Source organism: Lobosporangium transversale, assembly GCF_002105155.1.
Source record: "Lobosporangium transversale strain NRRL 3116 chromosome Unknown BCR41scaffold_3, whole genome shotgun sequence".
Taxonomy (NCBI): Eukaryota; Fungi; Mortierellomycota; class Mortierellomycetes; order Mortierellales; family Mortierellaceae; genus Lobosporangium; species Lobosporangium transversale.
In genome coordinates this window covers 318,293-336,458 of record NW_019028981.1, presented here as the reverse complement: position 1 = coordinate 336,458, position 18,166 = coordinate 318,293, and the positions used below count along the sequence as shown (strand labels likewise).

The 18,166-nt window shown below is 43.4% G+C and overlaps 5 protein-coding genes and 1 non-coding gene across 6 annotated transcripts; 1 reads left to right on the top strand and 5 right to left on the bottom strand.

Moving 5' to 3' along the window:
• Positions 1–402: 402 nt before the first annotated feature.
• Positions 403–1,804, bottom strand: BCR41DRAFT_345690 (peroxisomal dehydratase). Its single transcript, XM_022022770.1, has 2 exons — positions 960–1,804; positions 403–856 (listed from the first exon to the last, which is right to left on the bottom strand). Exons 1-2 carry the CDS (start codon positions 1,574–1,576, stop codon positions 514–516), a joined length of 960 nt encoding a protein of 319 aa, XP_021885378.1. The 5' UTR covers positions 1,577–1,804; the 3' UTR covers positions 403–513.
• An 830-nt stretch (positions 1,805–2,634) lies between these two features.
• Positions 2,635–2,707, bottom strand: BCR41DRAFT_t14. Its single transcript has one exon. It is a non-coding gene; the product is annotated as a tRNA-Thr (tRNA).
• Positions 2,708–5,496: 2,789 nt separating this feature from the next.
• BCR41DRAFT_392131 (hypothetical protein) lies at positions 5,497–6,029 on the top strand (the record flags this gene model as incomplete). Its single annotated transcript, XM_022028421.1, has 2 exons — positions 5,497–5,758; positions 5,857–6,029. 2 exons carry the CDS (start codon positions 5,497–5,499, stop codon positions 6,027–6,029), a joined length of 435 nt encoding a protein of 144 aa, XP_021885377.1.
• Positions 6,030–7,927: 1,898 nt separating this feature from the next.
• BCR41DRAFT_299881 (P-loop containing nucleoside triphosphate hydrolase protein) lies at positions 7,928–9,349 on the bottom strand (the record flags this gene model as incomplete). The annotated part of the gene is made up of 5 exons (XM_022020542.1): positions 7,928–8,207; positions 8,309–8,468; positions 8,561–8,865; positions 8,966–9,121; positions 9,231–9,349. 5 exons carry the CDS (start codon positions 9,347–9,349, stop codon positions 7,928–7,930), a joined length of 1,020 nt encoding a protein of 339 aa, XP_021885376.1.
• A 3,325-nt stretch (positions 9,350–12,674) lies between these two features.
• BCR41DRAFT_383419 (alcohol acetyltransferase-domain-containing protein) lies at positions 12,675–14,375 on the bottom strand (the record flags this gene model as incomplete). The annotated part of the gene is made up of 1 exon (XM_022027463.1): positions 12,675–14,375. One exon carries the CDS (start codon positions 14,373–14,375, stop codon positions 12,714–12,716), a length of 1,662 nt encoding a protein of 553 aa, XP_021885375.1. The 3' UTR covers positions 12,675–12,713.
• Positions 14,376–14,557: 182 nt separating this feature from the next.
• Positions 14,558–18,088, bottom strand: BCR41DRAFT_379770 (Metallo-peptidase family M12-domain-containing protein; the record flags this gene model as incomplete). The annotated part of the gene is made up of 5 exons (XM_022027230.1): positions 17,703–18,088; positions 17,107–17,557; positions 16,549–17,008; positions 16,072–16,447; positions 14,558–16,041 (listed from the first exon to the last, which is right to left on the bottom strand). The coding sequence occupies exons 1-5, from the start codon at positions 17,782–17,784 to the stop codon at positions 14,558–14,560; spliced, it is 2,853 nt and encodes a 950-aa protein (XP_021885374.1). The 5' UTR covers positions 17,785–18,088.
• Between the last annotated feature and the right edge of the window lie 78 nt (positions 18,089–18,166).

The window sequence follows — 18,166 nt, the reverse complement described above, 5'->3', positions numbered from 1 at the left end:
TTTTTTTATGGTTGATGATTTGCATCTAATCTCTCACTTTGAGCTCAAAGGAACATCTAATTATTGTTTGTTCCGATGTGTCAGGGGCATCATTATTTGCCTCTCAACTCTCTCTGTCCTGTACATTTATGCTTTCCTCTCCTTTGATTAGATGTATTTCATGACTTTTTTTTATACAATTTTAAATGTCTGATCTGTAGTTTTTTGTTTTTCGCGCTTTTCTTATCCCTGGACAATTATGATCCAGGGTAGACGACCTGTACTCTTATCCTCCTTGTACCATCACCATACCCTTGTCTTTTTTCGCTTTTTAAATCGGCTATTATTCACCGATGACTACATTTCATGCAAGTGGCATTGCCATTAATCCATAGCGTCACAGTTTTTTATTATTATTTTTATTCTCGAAATAAACGATATCTTTTTTTTTTTATCAAGCACGAACGTCTTGCATTTTTTTGAACTCTGAATTGAGCGTACTCTGTTTTGTTCTCATCATGGAACATTCTTATTTTACAATTTGCTCTCAGGCCTCTTGCCCTTACTCCAGAGGACGACACATCCTCCGTTGATGACAATCTGGTTGGACTCTTTGGCAACGACTTGAAAGATGATTTTCTCTTGGTCTTTGTGATCACTCGGGACCTTCCACATGTTGGTGACGAGTGTGTCTCCAGGGTAAACGGGAGCTGTGAAACGACCGGTGATGGACTTGAGTGCACTGGGGTCAGAAGATGCAAAGGTCTTAAGGACAGCATGTGCAGCGTGTCCATAAGTGCAGAGGCCATGCAAGATTGGTTTTTTGAATCCAACGCGAGGAGCAATTGTAGGATCAATATGAAGAGGATTATAGTCACTATAAATGTTTTTTTTTAAAAAAAGATACTGTATCAGTTAAAAAAGCTGAAGAATGACAAAAAGACCGCTGAACATAAAAAAAAAATAACAGTCTAACTTACCCAGAAAGACGGTACAAGATAGCAGTATCATCCGTGGTTCTGTCCTCATATGAAGCATCAGGTTGCTTATCCTTAGGAGGATCCAAGGCCTCAGGCTTAGGACCCTTGGGACCACCCCAGCCACCGGCACCTCTCACAAAGGCAGAGCCCTTCATGGAAGCATAGGGTTTATTGGGTTCCTTAGGATCAACCATGGTGGTGGTGCGTTCAATGACCATGCCTTTACCCTTATCATAGACACCAGTGACTTTGGTATGCAATTCGAATGTGCCTTCGAGCGGTAAAGGATATCTCAAGATCTCGAGCGACTGGTCACCATGTACAAGCTTGTTGGGGTCATAGGAAGGGATTCCTGGAATATCCTCTTTTCCGCCTGCACCATAAACGGATACACCATGGTTGTCTTTCTTAAGTCCCAAGACAAGAGGATATGTTGGGAAGGCCGAAAAGTTGCGGTCGTTTTCGTATAAGAAATGAAGCTCTGAGGGTTGGACGCCGATGGAGAGAGCATAGAGCATCAGGTCTCGTGCTGTGTAGATCACACGCTGAGGCGGAGGCTGGAAACCGACAGCCTTGGAGAGATCTACCTGAGGTGCTGTTGAAGAGCCTTGAGACATTGATGGCTGTCGTTATTATTAGTGTTGGTGGTGAATTTACAGTTAAAGTGAGAAAGAAAGAAATGTGGGTGGGAGAAAAAAAAAGAAAAAAAGGTATAATTCATGAATGGAGTAATGAGTAATGAGAGAGTTACTGCGAGACGCATACGTAGTCGGCTCATAGTTGTGCCGAATACAACGCAGACATGAACCGTGTGGGGTCAAAGCTTTTTTATTTTACTCTTTTGAACGATCTTATATTTGATTTGCTCGTTTTTCTAAAGAAAAAGTCGTACGGCCAAGATCGCGTCCTGTTCAAGCCGCCTCCGACGGCATGCAAAATGATCGATCGTAATTTACCCACAGTCTCCACATGTCGAAGAAAACAGTTGTAGAAGGATTAATCTATTTGGCAGCCCATACCAATTATAGTAATTTTTGCCTCTATTTGGCAGCCTACTTCTGGGGGCTGCCACTTAACTTCGCACTCTTGGGTGGCAGCTGGGCTGCCAAATACATTACTTTTTTTTTTTTTTTTTTTTTTTGATAACAGGGTCATAACATCAGTGGTAAAACAGGCAGCGTTCTGTGGATACATTGCCTTGCACAGCTAATGCCGCCGGAGGTACTAAGGGCAGCGGCGATGACATCTTCACAAAACAGCCTTCAATGTACACGGTTAGGGAATGATTTATTGAAGACGTCTAGGTAGCAGGTGAGACGCGTTTGCTCCGAGCGAAAACCTCTCATAGGCATTGATCTCCAAATGGCACCTCCAAAACTGTATGAGCGACCTACTTGAAAAAAAAAAGTCATTAGTTTTCTAAATGAGACAAGACAATGTCACTACACATAACTATGACGTAGAAGACGGGAGCTTTATTAATTTGAAGTATGAGCGTTATAAACATATACGGTTCCTAGGAATGAAAAAAAAAAAAAAAAAAAAAATAGTTAGAGGCCAAATAACGCTGGGTAGGCTGCCAAGTAAATAATGAATGTTATTTGGCAACTGGGCTGCCAAATAGATTAATCCGTTGTAGAAAGATCATTAAAAAAAGCAGTAAAGATAAAAGTTTTGCCCCAACTCGGAGTTGAACCGAGGACCTTCCCATTACGAGTGGGACGCTATAACCACTAAGCCATTAGGGCCGACCCAATCGGAATTGATCCAGTTTGATGGGTTGTCGTAGAGCATCTACTAGTGATCTCTGGAAACTAGTAGGTAATGATGAAAAATGAAGAATTGGGCAAGAGCCTCGTGGTTTTGGGATACGATAGTGATCCTAAGTAATGCTTTGAATGATTTTGAGGATGCTGCAAAAGGGCATCGATAATAAAAAGAGAGATCTTTAATAACTGCTAATTTTCTGAGAATTCATAATGAGAATAATGAAGATAAACTCACCTGCAAAAGGGCATCGATAATAAGAAGAGAGATGCCGTTTTTGCAGTGAAGGAAAAAGCTACTAAAATACTATTTAAAAATGGTAGAAAATAGGATGATAGGAAATAAATAAATTGAAAGGAAATACATATTTAGGTAAATGAATAGGCGTCATTTACGACAGGGTTGTCCTAAATCGAGACAACTTAAGCTCACGTCCTATAACAAGTGACGTCATGGTAGGTAGGACCAGAGGTATACCTATAGTGGTACCCTCAAACCCACCCCGTCCTGCCTGGACGTGAGCTCAGCCACCCGATCCTCCCCGCTATAATAAATAGTGGACTCTCCGTCCCTGAAGTGTTCCTTACCTTTATCTTGGTACAACACTTCAGGTATGCAACCTCATTCATCTCAGCACTAGTTACTTGTATAGTATTATATGTATCATAAACTAATAAAGACCTTTATCTTGGTACAACACTTCAGTGTGTTCTATGTCTAACATCAAAATAAATCCTACATGACCTCGTGGGTCCTTGTTATCAAAAAAAAAAAAAAAAAAAAAAAACTTCAGTGTGTTCTATGTATTTGCGTCTCGTTGCGGTTTTTAAGGGCATCTCAGTATAACCCCCCGGTTCTTAAGACAGTGATTTTTTCAGGGTCTTGTGCGCCAGAGTTCTATAAAGTAAAGCTCAAGGTCATGGATGGTACGAACATAGTTATCACGTGATATGGTAGCGTGTTAACGTTAACAACTGAAGGTGGCTACATATATGGCAGGGCGCACGTTGCGACAACGTATTAGATCACCGTATGCAGTATGGTGGGCAACTATACACAACGCATTTATTCAACAAGGATCGGAAGTCACGGTCGAGTGGGTCAAAGGACATGCCGGCAACCGAGGGAACGAAGAAGCGGACGAAGCAGCAAAACATGGACATTATGGCGAGCTATGGGATATCAACATAACGAAGCATAATGACATGTACTGCCATGCAAAGTTCAACGGTGTACCAGCGGAAGATGACTTAAGGCAGATCCTTAAGTTACAGTCAACAACTCGTACACATCACACGTGGATCGCTCACAACAGGATGCAGGAGCATGTTAAGGATTGGACAAAAATTGATTGGCGAGCTACTATGAACATTGTTCATGATAGCAACCTACCGAAAGGACTCTTCACCAGCCCAGCGGACTGCCAAAAGCGAGCGCACAGGATCAAGAAACTCCATGGAATGTTGCCTACACAGTCATATATGAGACACTGGAGGCCGGACCTTTATGAAGACGGCAACTGCAGAGTGTGTGGGACAGAGGATGAAGACACATCGCACATCTGGAGATGTCCAAGGACGATGGAGACTCAGGCCGAGAAGTGGAAGGAGATAATCCAAAATGTGAATGTGATAGGGGAGAGGACATGGAGGAAAGAGTTGAAAGCAGTGCAGGAGCAAGCACAAAGGGCCAGAGAGAGAGGTGTAGACCCACCAAGGACAAAAGAGCCAACTTTTACTGCGGCAGAGGAGGACTACATTTGGAAAACTCTGGAGATGCATATCGATGGTGTGCGAGAAGTACGACGCCATGGTGATAGGAACGGCGATGATGAGGAAGAGAGAGAGCACACACCAGATTGGTCTGTGCAGGACATTTACCATGGACTTACGCCCAAGTCCATTGCTCAGAGTTGGAAAGTTGGCTTCAAGACAACAACAAGGATAGCTACATATATGGCAGGGCGCTTCGTCAAGGCCATAGAGGAATTCGGTCGTACAGAAATCTGGAACAAACGGTGTAAAGTCACCGTTGAATGGGAAAAGGCTCGTGGAATCACTGCTATGAGCAAACGCGCTAGAGGAGGCAACTGTGTTGGGGAGCACAGACGTAGTAGCAATGATTTCCTTGTCCCTTCCCTCAGACAAAGACAGAAGCTGAATGTAAAAGAGATCTACAAGATCGCGGATGACCGAGTCCGGGACAGTTACCTTGGGAAAACCAACCTGGACGTGATGGAGCGGCTAGGTGGAATGAAGTTTTTGATGACTATGGATAGCGGATAATTTGTCGCGTTGCGCAACAGGCCACGTCGGAAAGGTGGACTTTGAGTACCAACCACGGCGGTCAGGGTTTATGAAATCATGGATACAGCGGCTCTTGTCGTTTGTGCAGTAATAGCTGTTTATTGACTATAGTTTCTGGAGCATTTTGTTCATAGAGTGTAGAAAATAAATCCCATGACCCTGAGGGTCCTTGTTATCAAAAAAAAAAACTTGCGACTTCGGTCGATTATTGGATACCGCTTTATTTGTGACTCCAGTAATGGGGCAACCCATTTATAGAGCTAACATCTTAATAAATTCTAGATGACCTCTTGAGTCCTTGTTACCAAAAAAAAAAAAAAAAAAAAAAAAAAAAAGGACATGGAGGAAAGAACTAAAAGCGATGTAGGAGCAAGCACAAAGGACAAGAAGAGGTGTAGACCCCAAAGGACAAAGACCTAACTTTTACTACAGCAGAGGAGGAGTACATTTGGGGATCTCTAGAGATGCACATCAGTGGCGTGCGGGAAGTACGATGCCATGATAGGAGTGACGACGATGAGGATAAGGATGAGGACGAGATAGAGCGCACATCAGATTGGCCTATACAGGGCATTTACCATGGACTTTCGCCTAAGTCCATCACTCAGAGTTGGAAAGTTGGTTTCAAGGCAACTCCAACTGTCTTGATATTATTATACATTGGATACATCCATCTTAATCTGGCCTTGCAAATTGATCTGTCAGAGACAGCAGCGCCAACACAAGGTAATCCTTCTCAATGTGTATAATTCAAAAGCCCCTCCCCGCAGTGTGTAGCCGGCATAGATATTTATGAGATCTTTCAACTTGCTTTTGATCAATAGGATCCACACTCACGAGCAGCTCTTGCCGCTTCTCCAGTCATGCCCAGGTCCAATTATTATTCGCTATACCACATCTGTCTCCTATCCATTTTATTTACGATCTATCATGGTTGCTCTATGTTTCTTCAGCTGAATCAATGCATGCTTTCTTTGTCTCTCAAAAGCATGCATAAATTAGTCCATGTGGAAGTCTTTTACAGCCGGATTTACTAACAATGTTATGTCGTTTAAGTACTTCGCCCAAACCCTGAAACATTCCTTTGTTCCTCTGCTGCTTTTATAATGTATATGTATATAGTCCCTTTTCACTGTTAGTGAGCCTTCCATGGAGAGTGGAGAAAGAATTCTGAAGAATAATAAATCATATCCCGAAATTACTATCAAAAACTTGTATTCGACGGAAGAGTCACATAGAAGCAAGGTATCATTTTATGTTTTCGCATGCACCGTATGATCCAGAGATGATGAATGAGAATGAGGGCAAGATTTTTTTTTGTTTTTGTTTTTTTCAATTATCAGCTTTATAAGAAAAAGGTGTATATATTACAAGATAACAATAAACAAAAACTAAATGGTTTTTACATCTGCGACCTCAATGCTTTCAGTTTCTGAGACATGGCTACAATTGTAATCAATTTTTCGTCTACAATTTCATCCAACTCTGCAAGATACCGCTCAAACGACTCGCGATCACCACTATATCCAGTGGTCTCCGCCATCGCTGGGGATGACATGCCTAACATGACATTCTTCAGTAACTTGGTCTCTCGCTTCGTTAGCTCGCCGCATTCTTGCAGTTCAATCCGGTGCTCTCGAACAAACTCTTGCATCTCTGTTACAGAGAAGGTCCAAGACGATTCACCATTGGAGGAAGTTGTTGTTGATGTCGTGGCCGTCTGTGACTGTGGAACCACAGCTGCGGTCGTCACACGCGGCGACGTGGGTGAGTTCGGGCCGAAATGAGATTCGCTGCTATTTTGCGCCGATGCCGCTGGCACATTTCCGGAACGAACCGTCGCAGCTGCCGCAGTTGTTGCGCCCCCTGAAGCTGCTGATATAGATGATGTTGTGCTTCCGCTTGCTTGGCGCATCGTTGCGACTGATGGCCGCTTCAAATGTGAAGGAGAATTGACGCTGTTTGGCTTTTGGCCGCTATTGGCACTGCCATTGTTCGTATCGCTGGAAGTGGTTCCCCTGTTAGGCGAAGTGGAGTCCGGGCTAGCGCGTCGCGTTCCCAAGGGAGGAGAAACATTTGCAGAACTCCTTCGACTACCAGCTCCCGCTCCGATCAGCGACATGCGGTTTGCCGACGGCGCTGCGATCGAAGAGGGACTTGCTATGGTCGTTGGGCTACTGCTTATACCTGTAGGCGACATACTCCTTGGAGGAGGAACTTGGACTACTCCAGAATTACTTCTAGGCATGGGTAGTCGACTCAGTGCTTCGGCCTTGCGGCCACTGCCGCTACTTCCACTGCCTCTCTTGATAGAGCTCGAATGCTTCAAGACCGGTGATCCATTTGAAGAGGGAATTGGTTCACGCAATCTCTCCGCTTCTAGCTGTTGTTGCTGTTGTTGTTGTTGCTGTTGCTGCTGCAGCAACTGCCGTTGATGCTGGTGTTGTTGGGACAGATGAGATTGCTGTTGCTGCTGTTTCTGCTGTTGGAACGTCATTCTGTGATGCAAATTAATTTCTTCACCATCGTCAAACGTGCCTCGCAGTTCCCTTGGACTAGGCTCCTCTAGCTCGTGTTCGTATGTACTGGTCACTAGAGGATGATGCACCATTTCTTCATGATCCAACACATGAGGAAATTCTTCATCATCAAGCAGGTCGATTGTTTCATCTACAAGATTATCACTTGAAGACGAAATAAAATCATCATCATCATATGCACTTGTCGTTCCGAGTTCGCCCTCAGTGTCCTCCATGTAGTCTTCTCGTGGTAGTGCATCGTCTTGATCTGGGACCGCTTCTCGTGCTCCACCATCTGCTTTGAGTTCCTTGACACTGGAAAAACAAAAAAAAAAAAAAAAAAAAAAAAAAACAGGGATCGAGATTAATATATAGTCTACACACAAACATACAACAACATTTGTCCCATGAAACCCATGAAGATATATAAGACATACCGATCAGCATAGCGAAGAGTATTGAGGGTATGTTCACTGTTCGAGTTATTTGGAGAAATGGTGGCGACCATACAAGTTCGTGAATTACCAACAAATGAATCCTTTAGGACTTGCGTCAGTTTGCTTTGACGAAAAGGTGTGTGTTTTCCACCTTGATCCAGAGCTCGAATGCACTCTTTCAACGCCAATAAACTCTTATTGATCTCAGCCCCTTCCATCCTACGATGATAGTGTCGGCAAAACCATAGGAGTTAAAAACGTATTCAAAATAAAATAAATAAAACGAAGAAAAAAAAAAAAAAAAAAAAAAAGAATAGTACCTTGTCTTGACATCAGTTTCACCACGATCAGCACCTCTCTCGCTACCAGCAAGATCGATGAAGCTCAGTTTGCCTACTACAGACTTTGTAGAGCGATCTTTGAGCACAAGCTGCATGATGGCATGTGATCGAGAAGAATCCGCGTTAGCTCTTGTACTTCCTATAAAGTAAATGATAATAATATGAGTTAATCAAAAATATGGAAAAGACAATCAGAGAAAAAAAGCTCAGTTGCATCCCAGTAGCTCTTACCTGTACTGCGAGCATTGTTACCATACTCGAATACTTGCATTAGGCCCTCAACGTTGACGATTTCATATTCTTTTAGGCCCGCAACAACAACACTACTCTTGCCATCCTCACGTGCATGTAATTTCTTACGGTTGTTGAGGAGGTCATGGAGCTGGCCTTGATAAATTTCGTAAAAGCCAATATACACCCCCAGATGGGAGTTTTCAGGGTTCCGCATCTTCACAAAAATATCGCGGGCAGCCAAGACATACAACCCTTGTTTTTCATCTAGCATTGTATACGTCTTTCCACTTCCGGTTTGTCCACTAAGGTATCGATTGAATGAAATAAGTTAGCATGATGGCAAAAAAAAAAAAAAAAAAAAAAAAAAAGCTGACGAATATCTTTGCCAAATTTAAAACTTACTAGGCAAAGCAGGTGGCCTTTCCACCTTCAAAAAGGTATTGAACTAATGGGTATGCTGTACGACGGTATACATCCTCGTTCGTGGCGTCAGAATCGAAAACTTCATCAAATACAAACTTATGTCTCTCGATAAATTTGGTCATATCCAGCCGTACTCTATTATAATACATTAAAGTTTCATGAAATATTGATTAAATTATTATGGTTACGAGGTACATTCATAGAGAGCATTCAATAAATTTGACGGATTTAAAAGAAAACATACTTGGGCTCATCTACGGCCAGCTGCCGACCAGTGCAAGAAGCCATATCTTTCTCACCGCGATTAATTTCTTTAGCGCTGAGCGGTCTCTTACGGACACAGACACGGATTTTGGCCGTCATATCATTTGACGTGTGCGAATTACCACGGGCTAGGGTCCCTCTTGTTGGTACACAATAGGCATCTAAACCTCGTTGCTTAGCCTCTTGAACGGGTATAGGATCTTCTTCGTCGTCAGAGGCCTCTTTAAAATTCCGACCATCAGGATACACTTGAGGTTGATATTGTTGTTGATGTTGATGTTGTTGTATCAATTCGCGTTGCTGTTGGCGATAATGTTGCTGTTGCAATAATTGTTGCTGCTGCTGATATTGTTGATATTGCTGCTGCTGCATTTGCTGCTGCATTTGCTGTTGCTGTTGCATTTGGTGTTGTTGCTGCAGCTCAAAATCATAATCATGGCTTTGCCGTTGCTGCTGCTGATATGCCATAACCATGGATCCAGACAGGCTCTTGGAATGGGTCAAGTTGGCAGTCATGTTAGCGCCAGACCGGCGACCTATGGAGAGACGAGCGTCTGAAACTCTTCTTGAGATCTCTTCTAGGCTCTGCGTACTGTTATAGCCACGTGAAAACCCATTTATATTTTGGACTGATTCTTCTACTGGGGACCCTAACCCTGAGAGTGCTAGATGAGACATCATTGGCGATGAAGTGGAAATGGCTGTTGTGGCTGCGATTGTGTTCGCTGAAGGTGTAGTGAGTGTGGGGGAAGGTTCTGGTGAATCAAGATATTGGGCCTTGATAGTCTGAATCAGCTGGAAAAGCCTTCTTCTGTCGTCCATACTCGTGACCCCTAGAGTACTGTAATCCTGCATGGAAAGCTATTTGGGAATGACCGAAGTCAAATATAATTTGCATATCATTGCATGCAGCGGGAAAAAAAAAAAAAAAAAAAAAAAAAAACAACCACAGGTCCGTGACATGTGGTGAAAAAACAAATAGAATAGGAGGAAGAGGTCAATGACTGCAAACAAAGGTAATGACATTGACATGATGGGAAGACTTTGTTATCCAATATCGTGGCTACGTTCATAGACGACGAGAATATGCATGAAAAACTGGAGTCTGCGTTATTATTTTAATCGTGATGTTTAGATGTTTAGATACTATACCTGGGCAAGGTTATCAAGCTGCGTGATTCCACGCGTGGAGAAGCTATATGCAGCATCGAATGAAAGAGAGAACGTCAGATATACTGAAACATGTTTAAGGGACGTTCGTTTTCTTTACAGCTGGACAAATAGCCTTCACACCCATTGCCACCCAAGAATCAATGTCATCTCACTCGCGTCTCTGCGAAGCGCTGTTCTTTCTTTCCCTCTTCCCCGTTCAGAGTCTGTCTCTGTGGTACATAACGGAGAAATATGGTAATGGCAATAAAGACAACGATAGAAACTGCAATATCTGAATACTCTATCAATGTCATTATCCCTGTCTGTCAGACAGTACAGACGCGCCCACTCGCTTTTTTAAAGATACACACGTTTAATGCTCCAACCCAAGGAGGGTTTTTTGCTCTGTTATGTTGTACCTAGGGTAATAGTGCTCCAGGCCAGACCGCCTGAGCATTTCGAGCAAAAGTGAGGTTGACATTGACCAAGATAGGGCAAAAAGGAGAGTAAGGGATTTGGAGACAAGTAGGGCAGATTACACAAAAGACAGTGAGATACAAAGGGAGAATGAAATTGAGATAGTGAGAGGGGTGATTGTAACGTGATGGCAATGCAATAGCAAGGAGACAGGAAGGATTGTGTAATGTGATGAAAGAAAAGAGAGAAGTTGAGTTCGGAATGAGAAGAATGAAGTTTTTTTAAAAAAAAAAAATAAAAAAAAAAAAGAAAGAAAGAAAAGAAGTAAACAACAGACGCGCTGAAAATAAAAACAGAAACACCAACTAGCCCCACCTTCGTTCACTCCAACATGGTGTTATCCAATTGATTGTTGAAGATTATTGTTGGATTATTTTTTCAGGGCCAGGAAAAAAAAAAGGTTCTTGTTCTCTGACCACCATGGTACACCCCACAAACAACAGCATAAAAAAAAAAAAGAGCCACACAGGGCTCTATTTTTTCTCGTGGGAGAAGCCTGTTAGGCAAGGCAGTCAATGCCAGACCATCTTCATGACTGATGCTTGTGTGGTCTTTTCAAAGAAAAGATCAAGCGCTTCCTCTTCCGAATAAGTGTTTCAAACACTTCACACACAGTGGAGAAACAAGATGAGGGAATACGAAAAGACATGAATAGATTTAACAGTTGAATCATTGACAACACAAAGGCTACGATACGAGTAGAAACAGACCAACACAAAGATTAGAAAGATCAAGAACAAGAAACACATTGAGGAGACCAAAGCAATAATAGTGCCAGCTTGGTCTAAGAGGACTGTGGACAGAAAAAGGACATTCCGTACATCCTTTCGTGGGAAGCATAAATAACTTCATAAAAAAAACCTCGTCCGAGCATTGCCTACAACTAACCAGCCACCTCGTGCATGTTTAATGTAGAATGATTCATAGTTTCTTTTTTTTTTTTTTTTTTTTTTTTTTTTAGCCTTGACACATGTACACATGTATCCTTGTTTGCGGAAGAGTTGTTTGTGATCCCCTTTTGTTCCCTGTCTCTCCCGTTAGTTATTTCTGTACCTTTTGAACTTGATTCGAAAAAAAAAAAAAAAAAAAAAAAAAAAAAAAAAAAAGCTTCTTGAGCTTGATATTACAACACAGACCCCTCTTTTCCCTTTTTCCTTGCCTTTTTCTCTTTCTCTTTGTGTCCCTGTGTCTCCTTCTTTTGTTCACAATGTGCATTAAATCAAACACAGAACAACGTGCAGCAGACACGATGCTTCTTGCCAGCAAGAGTAACAAACATGTCTTTAGAATCTGCATTTCTGCACCCTACGATTCATTTACTCATTCCTAATCACAAGGGATGCAGTAAATCATTGCATAGGAATGATGAAAATTAAACAATGAATGCGCGGATAAAGGGGAAGGAGTGGCTATTCATCTTTGATGAGTCCTCGATATCTTTTTTATTATAAATGGTAAACCAAAAGTCACCCACTCTATGATGAAATGTCTGAATGTGAAAAGGCTAAAAAAAAAAAGAGTACAACTTATACATGCATTCAATTGATCCTTGTTGATCATACAAAAATATCTTCGATACCACAACCACCACCTGCATACAAGCAAAGCAGACATCGGCAGGGGTATTTTCGACGCGCATCACCTCCTTCTCCCTCCTTTTTTCCTCTGAATATGCGCATTTTGACAGGCATTCGCCTTCCGAGATGTGCATTCCTAGAGCACAGCGAAAAACATTGGTCTTGCAGAGTAATAAAGCATCAATAGATTGCAAAGGAATATCAACTATTCTCTGACTAGGCTATCGCGGAGATATTTATGCCGCTTCTTCTCCCTCTCACTTATCATTTCTTACTGCATCCATGAAAAAGTAGTGTTCTTTTCCTTTCTCCATAGTCTCAATTGCTTCAAATAAAATACGTTTAAACTCGCTAACAAACAACTCGCCACGGGCTCTACCCTTGAAACCTGCTTTCTGCCATGTTGTAGTTACAGTCATGATATTATTGGCCGTTGCCACATTCATGGTCAGTGCTGAAGCTGTGACACCCGACGACTGCGAGAAGATCGCGTCTTTGATACTGAACATTTGAGTATCGGATCTTACTCCGTTCTTACCGCTATTAAGAGTGCCACCATTTCCATCCGCTTGGTCTCCTCTCCCATCTTCATCACTTGGAATAGACCGAGTCCAACCGCGCCCTAGGTTCGACAACTTGACGGAGGCCTTCCGTCCATGTTGGTCCTTATATACTTTACTCGCCATGAACGCCTCCCATGCACCATCACTCTTAGGTAGCAGACTCAACATCCCAAAGTGTTCCAATAAATCCTGTAACCCCTTTTTAGTCCTTGTTCCTCGAATTACTTGTTCACGATATACCCGGCTCGTCTCCCAAAACTCAGATTCTTCATGGATCCGGATGTTATTGTGCAAGATCTCGGACGTATAATTCCCCAAGTCTTCTGAAGGAATTGGGATTGGAATCAAGTCACGGAGAGACACAGGCGTCGCAAACACAATTGCCTCCTCGCTCTTTCCACTTCGGTCGTAATTTTCATTATAATGCTTTTGCTGACCGGTCATGAATACGTTTTTTGTTGCAAACACAGCTCCCGAGAACAGAATCGACTGGACCGTGGTCTTGCTTCGTTTGGCTGCTTGGATCACTCGACTTGTTTCTGATTGTGTGAATTGTAATAATACCATTTCTGTCACATTTGGCTCCTCCAGTGTGCTATCAATCTCTCCAGCCCAGTATTTAGTTTCCAATATCTTCTTCACCGACCCTGGAAGCAGTAGTGCTCTCGAGGCTTCCGTGATCAAGGTCCAGAGAGAAGGATAGCAGTTAACGCGAGATTCGATCGAAAGTGGAATAGGATTAGTGTGCCTGATTGGGATGTTGAAGCGATTGAGGTTCGATCCATCAGCACTGGCACGTGGATATGCCTGCCGACCTTGGGCTTGTGTATTAAGATGTTGTATTAATTGCTCTGTCACAGTCATCGCAGACCGTCCATCGGCTATGACATGATGGAACACAAAGAGCAGATAAAATGAAGACGACGATGATGATTTCTCGATAGGAGCGATCACCAGTCGCCATAATGGGGAAGTTTGATCTGAAAGATCAAAGGGGATATTGTGTTCCTCTTCTAGGATCTGTGCAATCTGCACAGCCTCCTTGAGAGACACAGGGACAATCCGGACCAATTGTAGGAGATTGATTGTCTCGAGACGCATGAATACGGGCTTGGCTGTTAAATAATCACTCAAGACAGCTGAAAGTGAAGGATGCGACTCAATAAGTTGTGTGACAGGAGTCAAAAGTAGCTGCACCCATTCATGAAGACTTGCAGTGATGACATCATGCACAAAGGATGAATGGACTAATTGAATTCTGTTGCCGACGGCAACATTGTGGTAAATGTTGACATTTGACCTAGCAATGCTATAGCGCTCAAGGTTGTCGACCGCCCGGATGACTTGTAGAGGCATGGAGTTCAGGAATACAGATAGGATGCTCTCTGTGATGAGTTGGACTTTTGCTTCATTTATATGTTCATTTTTGCTGCTTTTTTTTTTGGGATGAAATATGACCAATCTTCGGCATTTTTATTTACATGTCAAGGAAATAGTACACATAATCGAATATTTACACAAATGGATAAATTACAAAGCTAGATATGTCCACCTGAAGGTATCTGTGAAGGCTGATCTACAAAAGGATTGGTACTTTGGCTATGGCTATTACTGTTGAGATAAGGATTGTTGCTGCTGTTATTGCTAATAATGTTATTATTATAGACAGTAGCAGGAACAACGGCACCATTGGTATGGTCAAATGCTGGCAGTGGCGAAGTCCTCACAACGGGTGTCGAGACGACAGTTGCACCATTTTGCGATTGCGATTGCGATTGTGGTTCTGGCATTGAGGGAAAGTTATTAGATTCTCTGTCATTTAGGGTGTGTGAGTGCGTTTCGTATTCGCGGCGACTTTCCTCAAGAGCCCGCTGAAGTTGCTGTTCTTCTCTATTTCGCAAAAGTATTGATGGATCGTGGTATGTAGGTGGGGGCGGAGAAAGAGCTCCCATTGGATAGTGCTGACCTGTATGCTGTGCTCCAAGAGGAGCCGTTCGAGAACGGAATGATCCGCTGGGTCTGAGCACAGATGATGGTCTTCGCGTCATCTTCTTCTGTCGCCGACGCCTCGATGTTCCAGAGCAGCAGCAGCCCCAAATACAACAAAGCAAGATTAGACCAATAACGCAAGCTACTGGGATCACAATCGATAGATGGTTTTTGGCCCAGTTTAGGACACCATTGATACCATTACTGTAAGCGCATTTACCTCCAGAACAGGTACCTCCAAACCCACAGGGAGTGCCATCGATAAAATAAGTTCCAGGGATTTGCATGCATCTCAAGGCGCTTCCGCTTGGGTCGTTGCACATCAAGTCGCAGGAGTTGGAGGCTTCACATTGCTTGGTGATGCCTTGTCGATCCTGCTGGCGACATTGTAGATCACGCGAAGTACAGACCCCATTAGCACATTGAAGTCCTGTTGCATTATTAGAGCCTTTGCATGGTGTCAGATCGGGCAGTTTCACATCGGCAGGGCAAGACCCACTTGTTCCAGAACAGACCTCCTGGATATCACATTCTGAGATAGCCTGACGGCAAACATATCCTGTTGGTCGCAATTGACAATTCAGACAACAGTCGTCATTCAAATCATCGCAAACAGCGCCAGCCTTGAACTTGCAAGTCGTACCATCACAGCAAGGATCTTTGGCACACTCCTCGGGTGAGCCGCAGTCACAATCCTCCCCAGTCTCTTTGATTCCATTGCCACAAATATTGGCTTCACCATTCTGAGTCTGACGAGTGCCTGGAGGTTGAAGGCATCGCCCAGAAGAACTTTGAATAGTACCACAAATGGCTCTGATACTGCAGGGTGAGAAAACACGCGTAGCTGATTGTTCAGAAGGATTCATAATGTACTGTCCACCGGCGTTACAGGTCGTGGCGGAAAGTGGGCAGCATTGTCCAATGTCAGCAGGGCATGATTGAGCCGTACAGTCATGAATAGCTCCAAATCCATGACCGATTTCATGTGCAACCACCATCCATTCTGTGGGTGTAGATGACGAGACTCCTGTGCCTGCAGTGTATTGAACGTTTTGTCCGGAACCCTGACGCTGTGATGATGCCTGGCAAAGAGCTTTTGTCCATGCGATCCCAACCACAGCTCCTGTATTGCACTTTGTCATCAAATGCCATAATCCTGCCCCATCGCTTGGACGATCATCCGCGCCTCTCCAGCGACTAAAGTCACTCAGACGCTTGTCAATAGAGTATGAAGGTGAGCAGTCCTGGTTCCATTCTTCACCCGCAACTGGGGTGGTCGGACAGTTTTCGCTTTTGATATTTAGTGAAATGATCCCCAATGCAACATTAAATGTACTTTCATAAATCTCAGAGGCAGTATTGAAGTTGGCAAATATCTGTTTTCTTGCTTCTGATTGTCCTCCATGCTCGCGAACGTAGGCGCAATCGGCGGCAACACCCTGGATGATATATTAGAGTGAGTAGAATTATTAATAAAATAAAGTCGCAGAAGAGAAAAAGGCTGTAGTGGCGTAGAGCGACGAGGCGCAGTGAGTCTTACCATATAAGTAACGAGACGGTTAGTAGGACAGCCCTCGGGAACAGGATTTGGTCCTGCAGCTTGAACGGTAACTTGACGCTTAGTGAGAGGCGAGGTCAGCACGTCCATCCACGAGGATGACATGTCTGAGCCTCTAGCCATAGGGACCGTCGTTAACACATCAGGTGGGTAATAATAGCCATGAGATGAAGTGGCTTCTATATAGGAAGCTGTTTTGTTGAGCATATGGTCCGATCCACAGACGACATTCTCAGCGTTCAGTCCCCTCTTATTCTTTGCGAGCAGAGCAGGTCTGTAGAGATCCGAGTCGCGGAAGATGATGAGACTAGAATCGAAGGATGTAGCGGCTGTAGGTAATGCGTCCTCAGATCGCTTTTGAACATGATAGGTTTTCTTTGTTGTGACATGATAGGTATCGCCTTTGACCATGAATGCTCCTCGGAGTATAAGATTATCCGCACTATGAAACGAAGATAGCAAGGGTCTTGTTATTTTGGTGTCCTCACATCGTCATTTTAATCTTAAAATATATTTAATGTTATTAGCGGTAATGGTTACCTGTTAGCATCATGCTCGACTGTCATTCGTGCCCAACCAACAATACCTTCCTCATATTGCATGTGTTCGATTGTTCTCTTGGTTATTCGTGATGTTGTTGCAGCTCGTTTCCACTTTTGATCAGAATATTGCTGATCCTCAATGACGACGCCCTTAAAAGGCTTGATATCATCGAATATGTTATCAGGTCCCAGGTCGGCATCGGGATGAATCAGATCCGTATTGGGCTCAAGATAGAGATGAAAAGTAGTGTTGAAAGCATTAAATTGAAGTCGGATTGTGTCATCTTTGGTAATGATTTCGGGAGAGGCGGTGAGGCGCTGGTCGATCGTCCGTTTTGCAAGTGGCTGGTCTCTGTGAAGAGTATAGGATGCTATCCTTGGCAGAATGTCGTGGCGTAGACTGCGGACATGTTCTGAGCGGGTGATTATAGGCAATGCTGTGGAATGTGCTGTTATATTATGCGGAGAAAGGGATAAAGAATGATAGTGAGAAATAGATGTGGATGATGAGTTGGTACACACGCGATATCGTGAATAGAGAAGGGATGGTTGTCCATCCCTGTGTCTGTGTGTACAAAATTGCTTAGTATTTACCTTGAACTGGATTTGTAAAGGTCGAAGACAGTGCGAGGATCGACAACAGTGCCAAAAGGCTATGCCTTAATGATGTGATCATGGCTACTGCCAAGAATGCTTGTGTATGTGTGAAAGGGAGAAGCTAAGACGAAAGAGAAGGAGAGAGAGGAAGAGAGGAAGAGGAGAAGGAATTAAGAGAGTAAGAAAAGAAGAGTGAGCCGTTGCTTACAGCAATATGAGCAAATGGAGGAGAGCGTGAAGTGTGAAGTGTGAAGTGTGAAGTGTGAAGTGTGAAGTGTGATTGCACTTACTAACGAAGTGGAATGCAATGAGAACAGGAGAAAGAGAATGGGAGAGGATGAAGAGAGAATGAGAGAAAAGAAAAAGAGAAAGAGAAGAGAAAGAGAAAAACAGGATGCTGAGACCAGGGACCAGAAACCAGGAACCAAATAGTGGCGAGCGGGGGACCAAATGTGGAACAA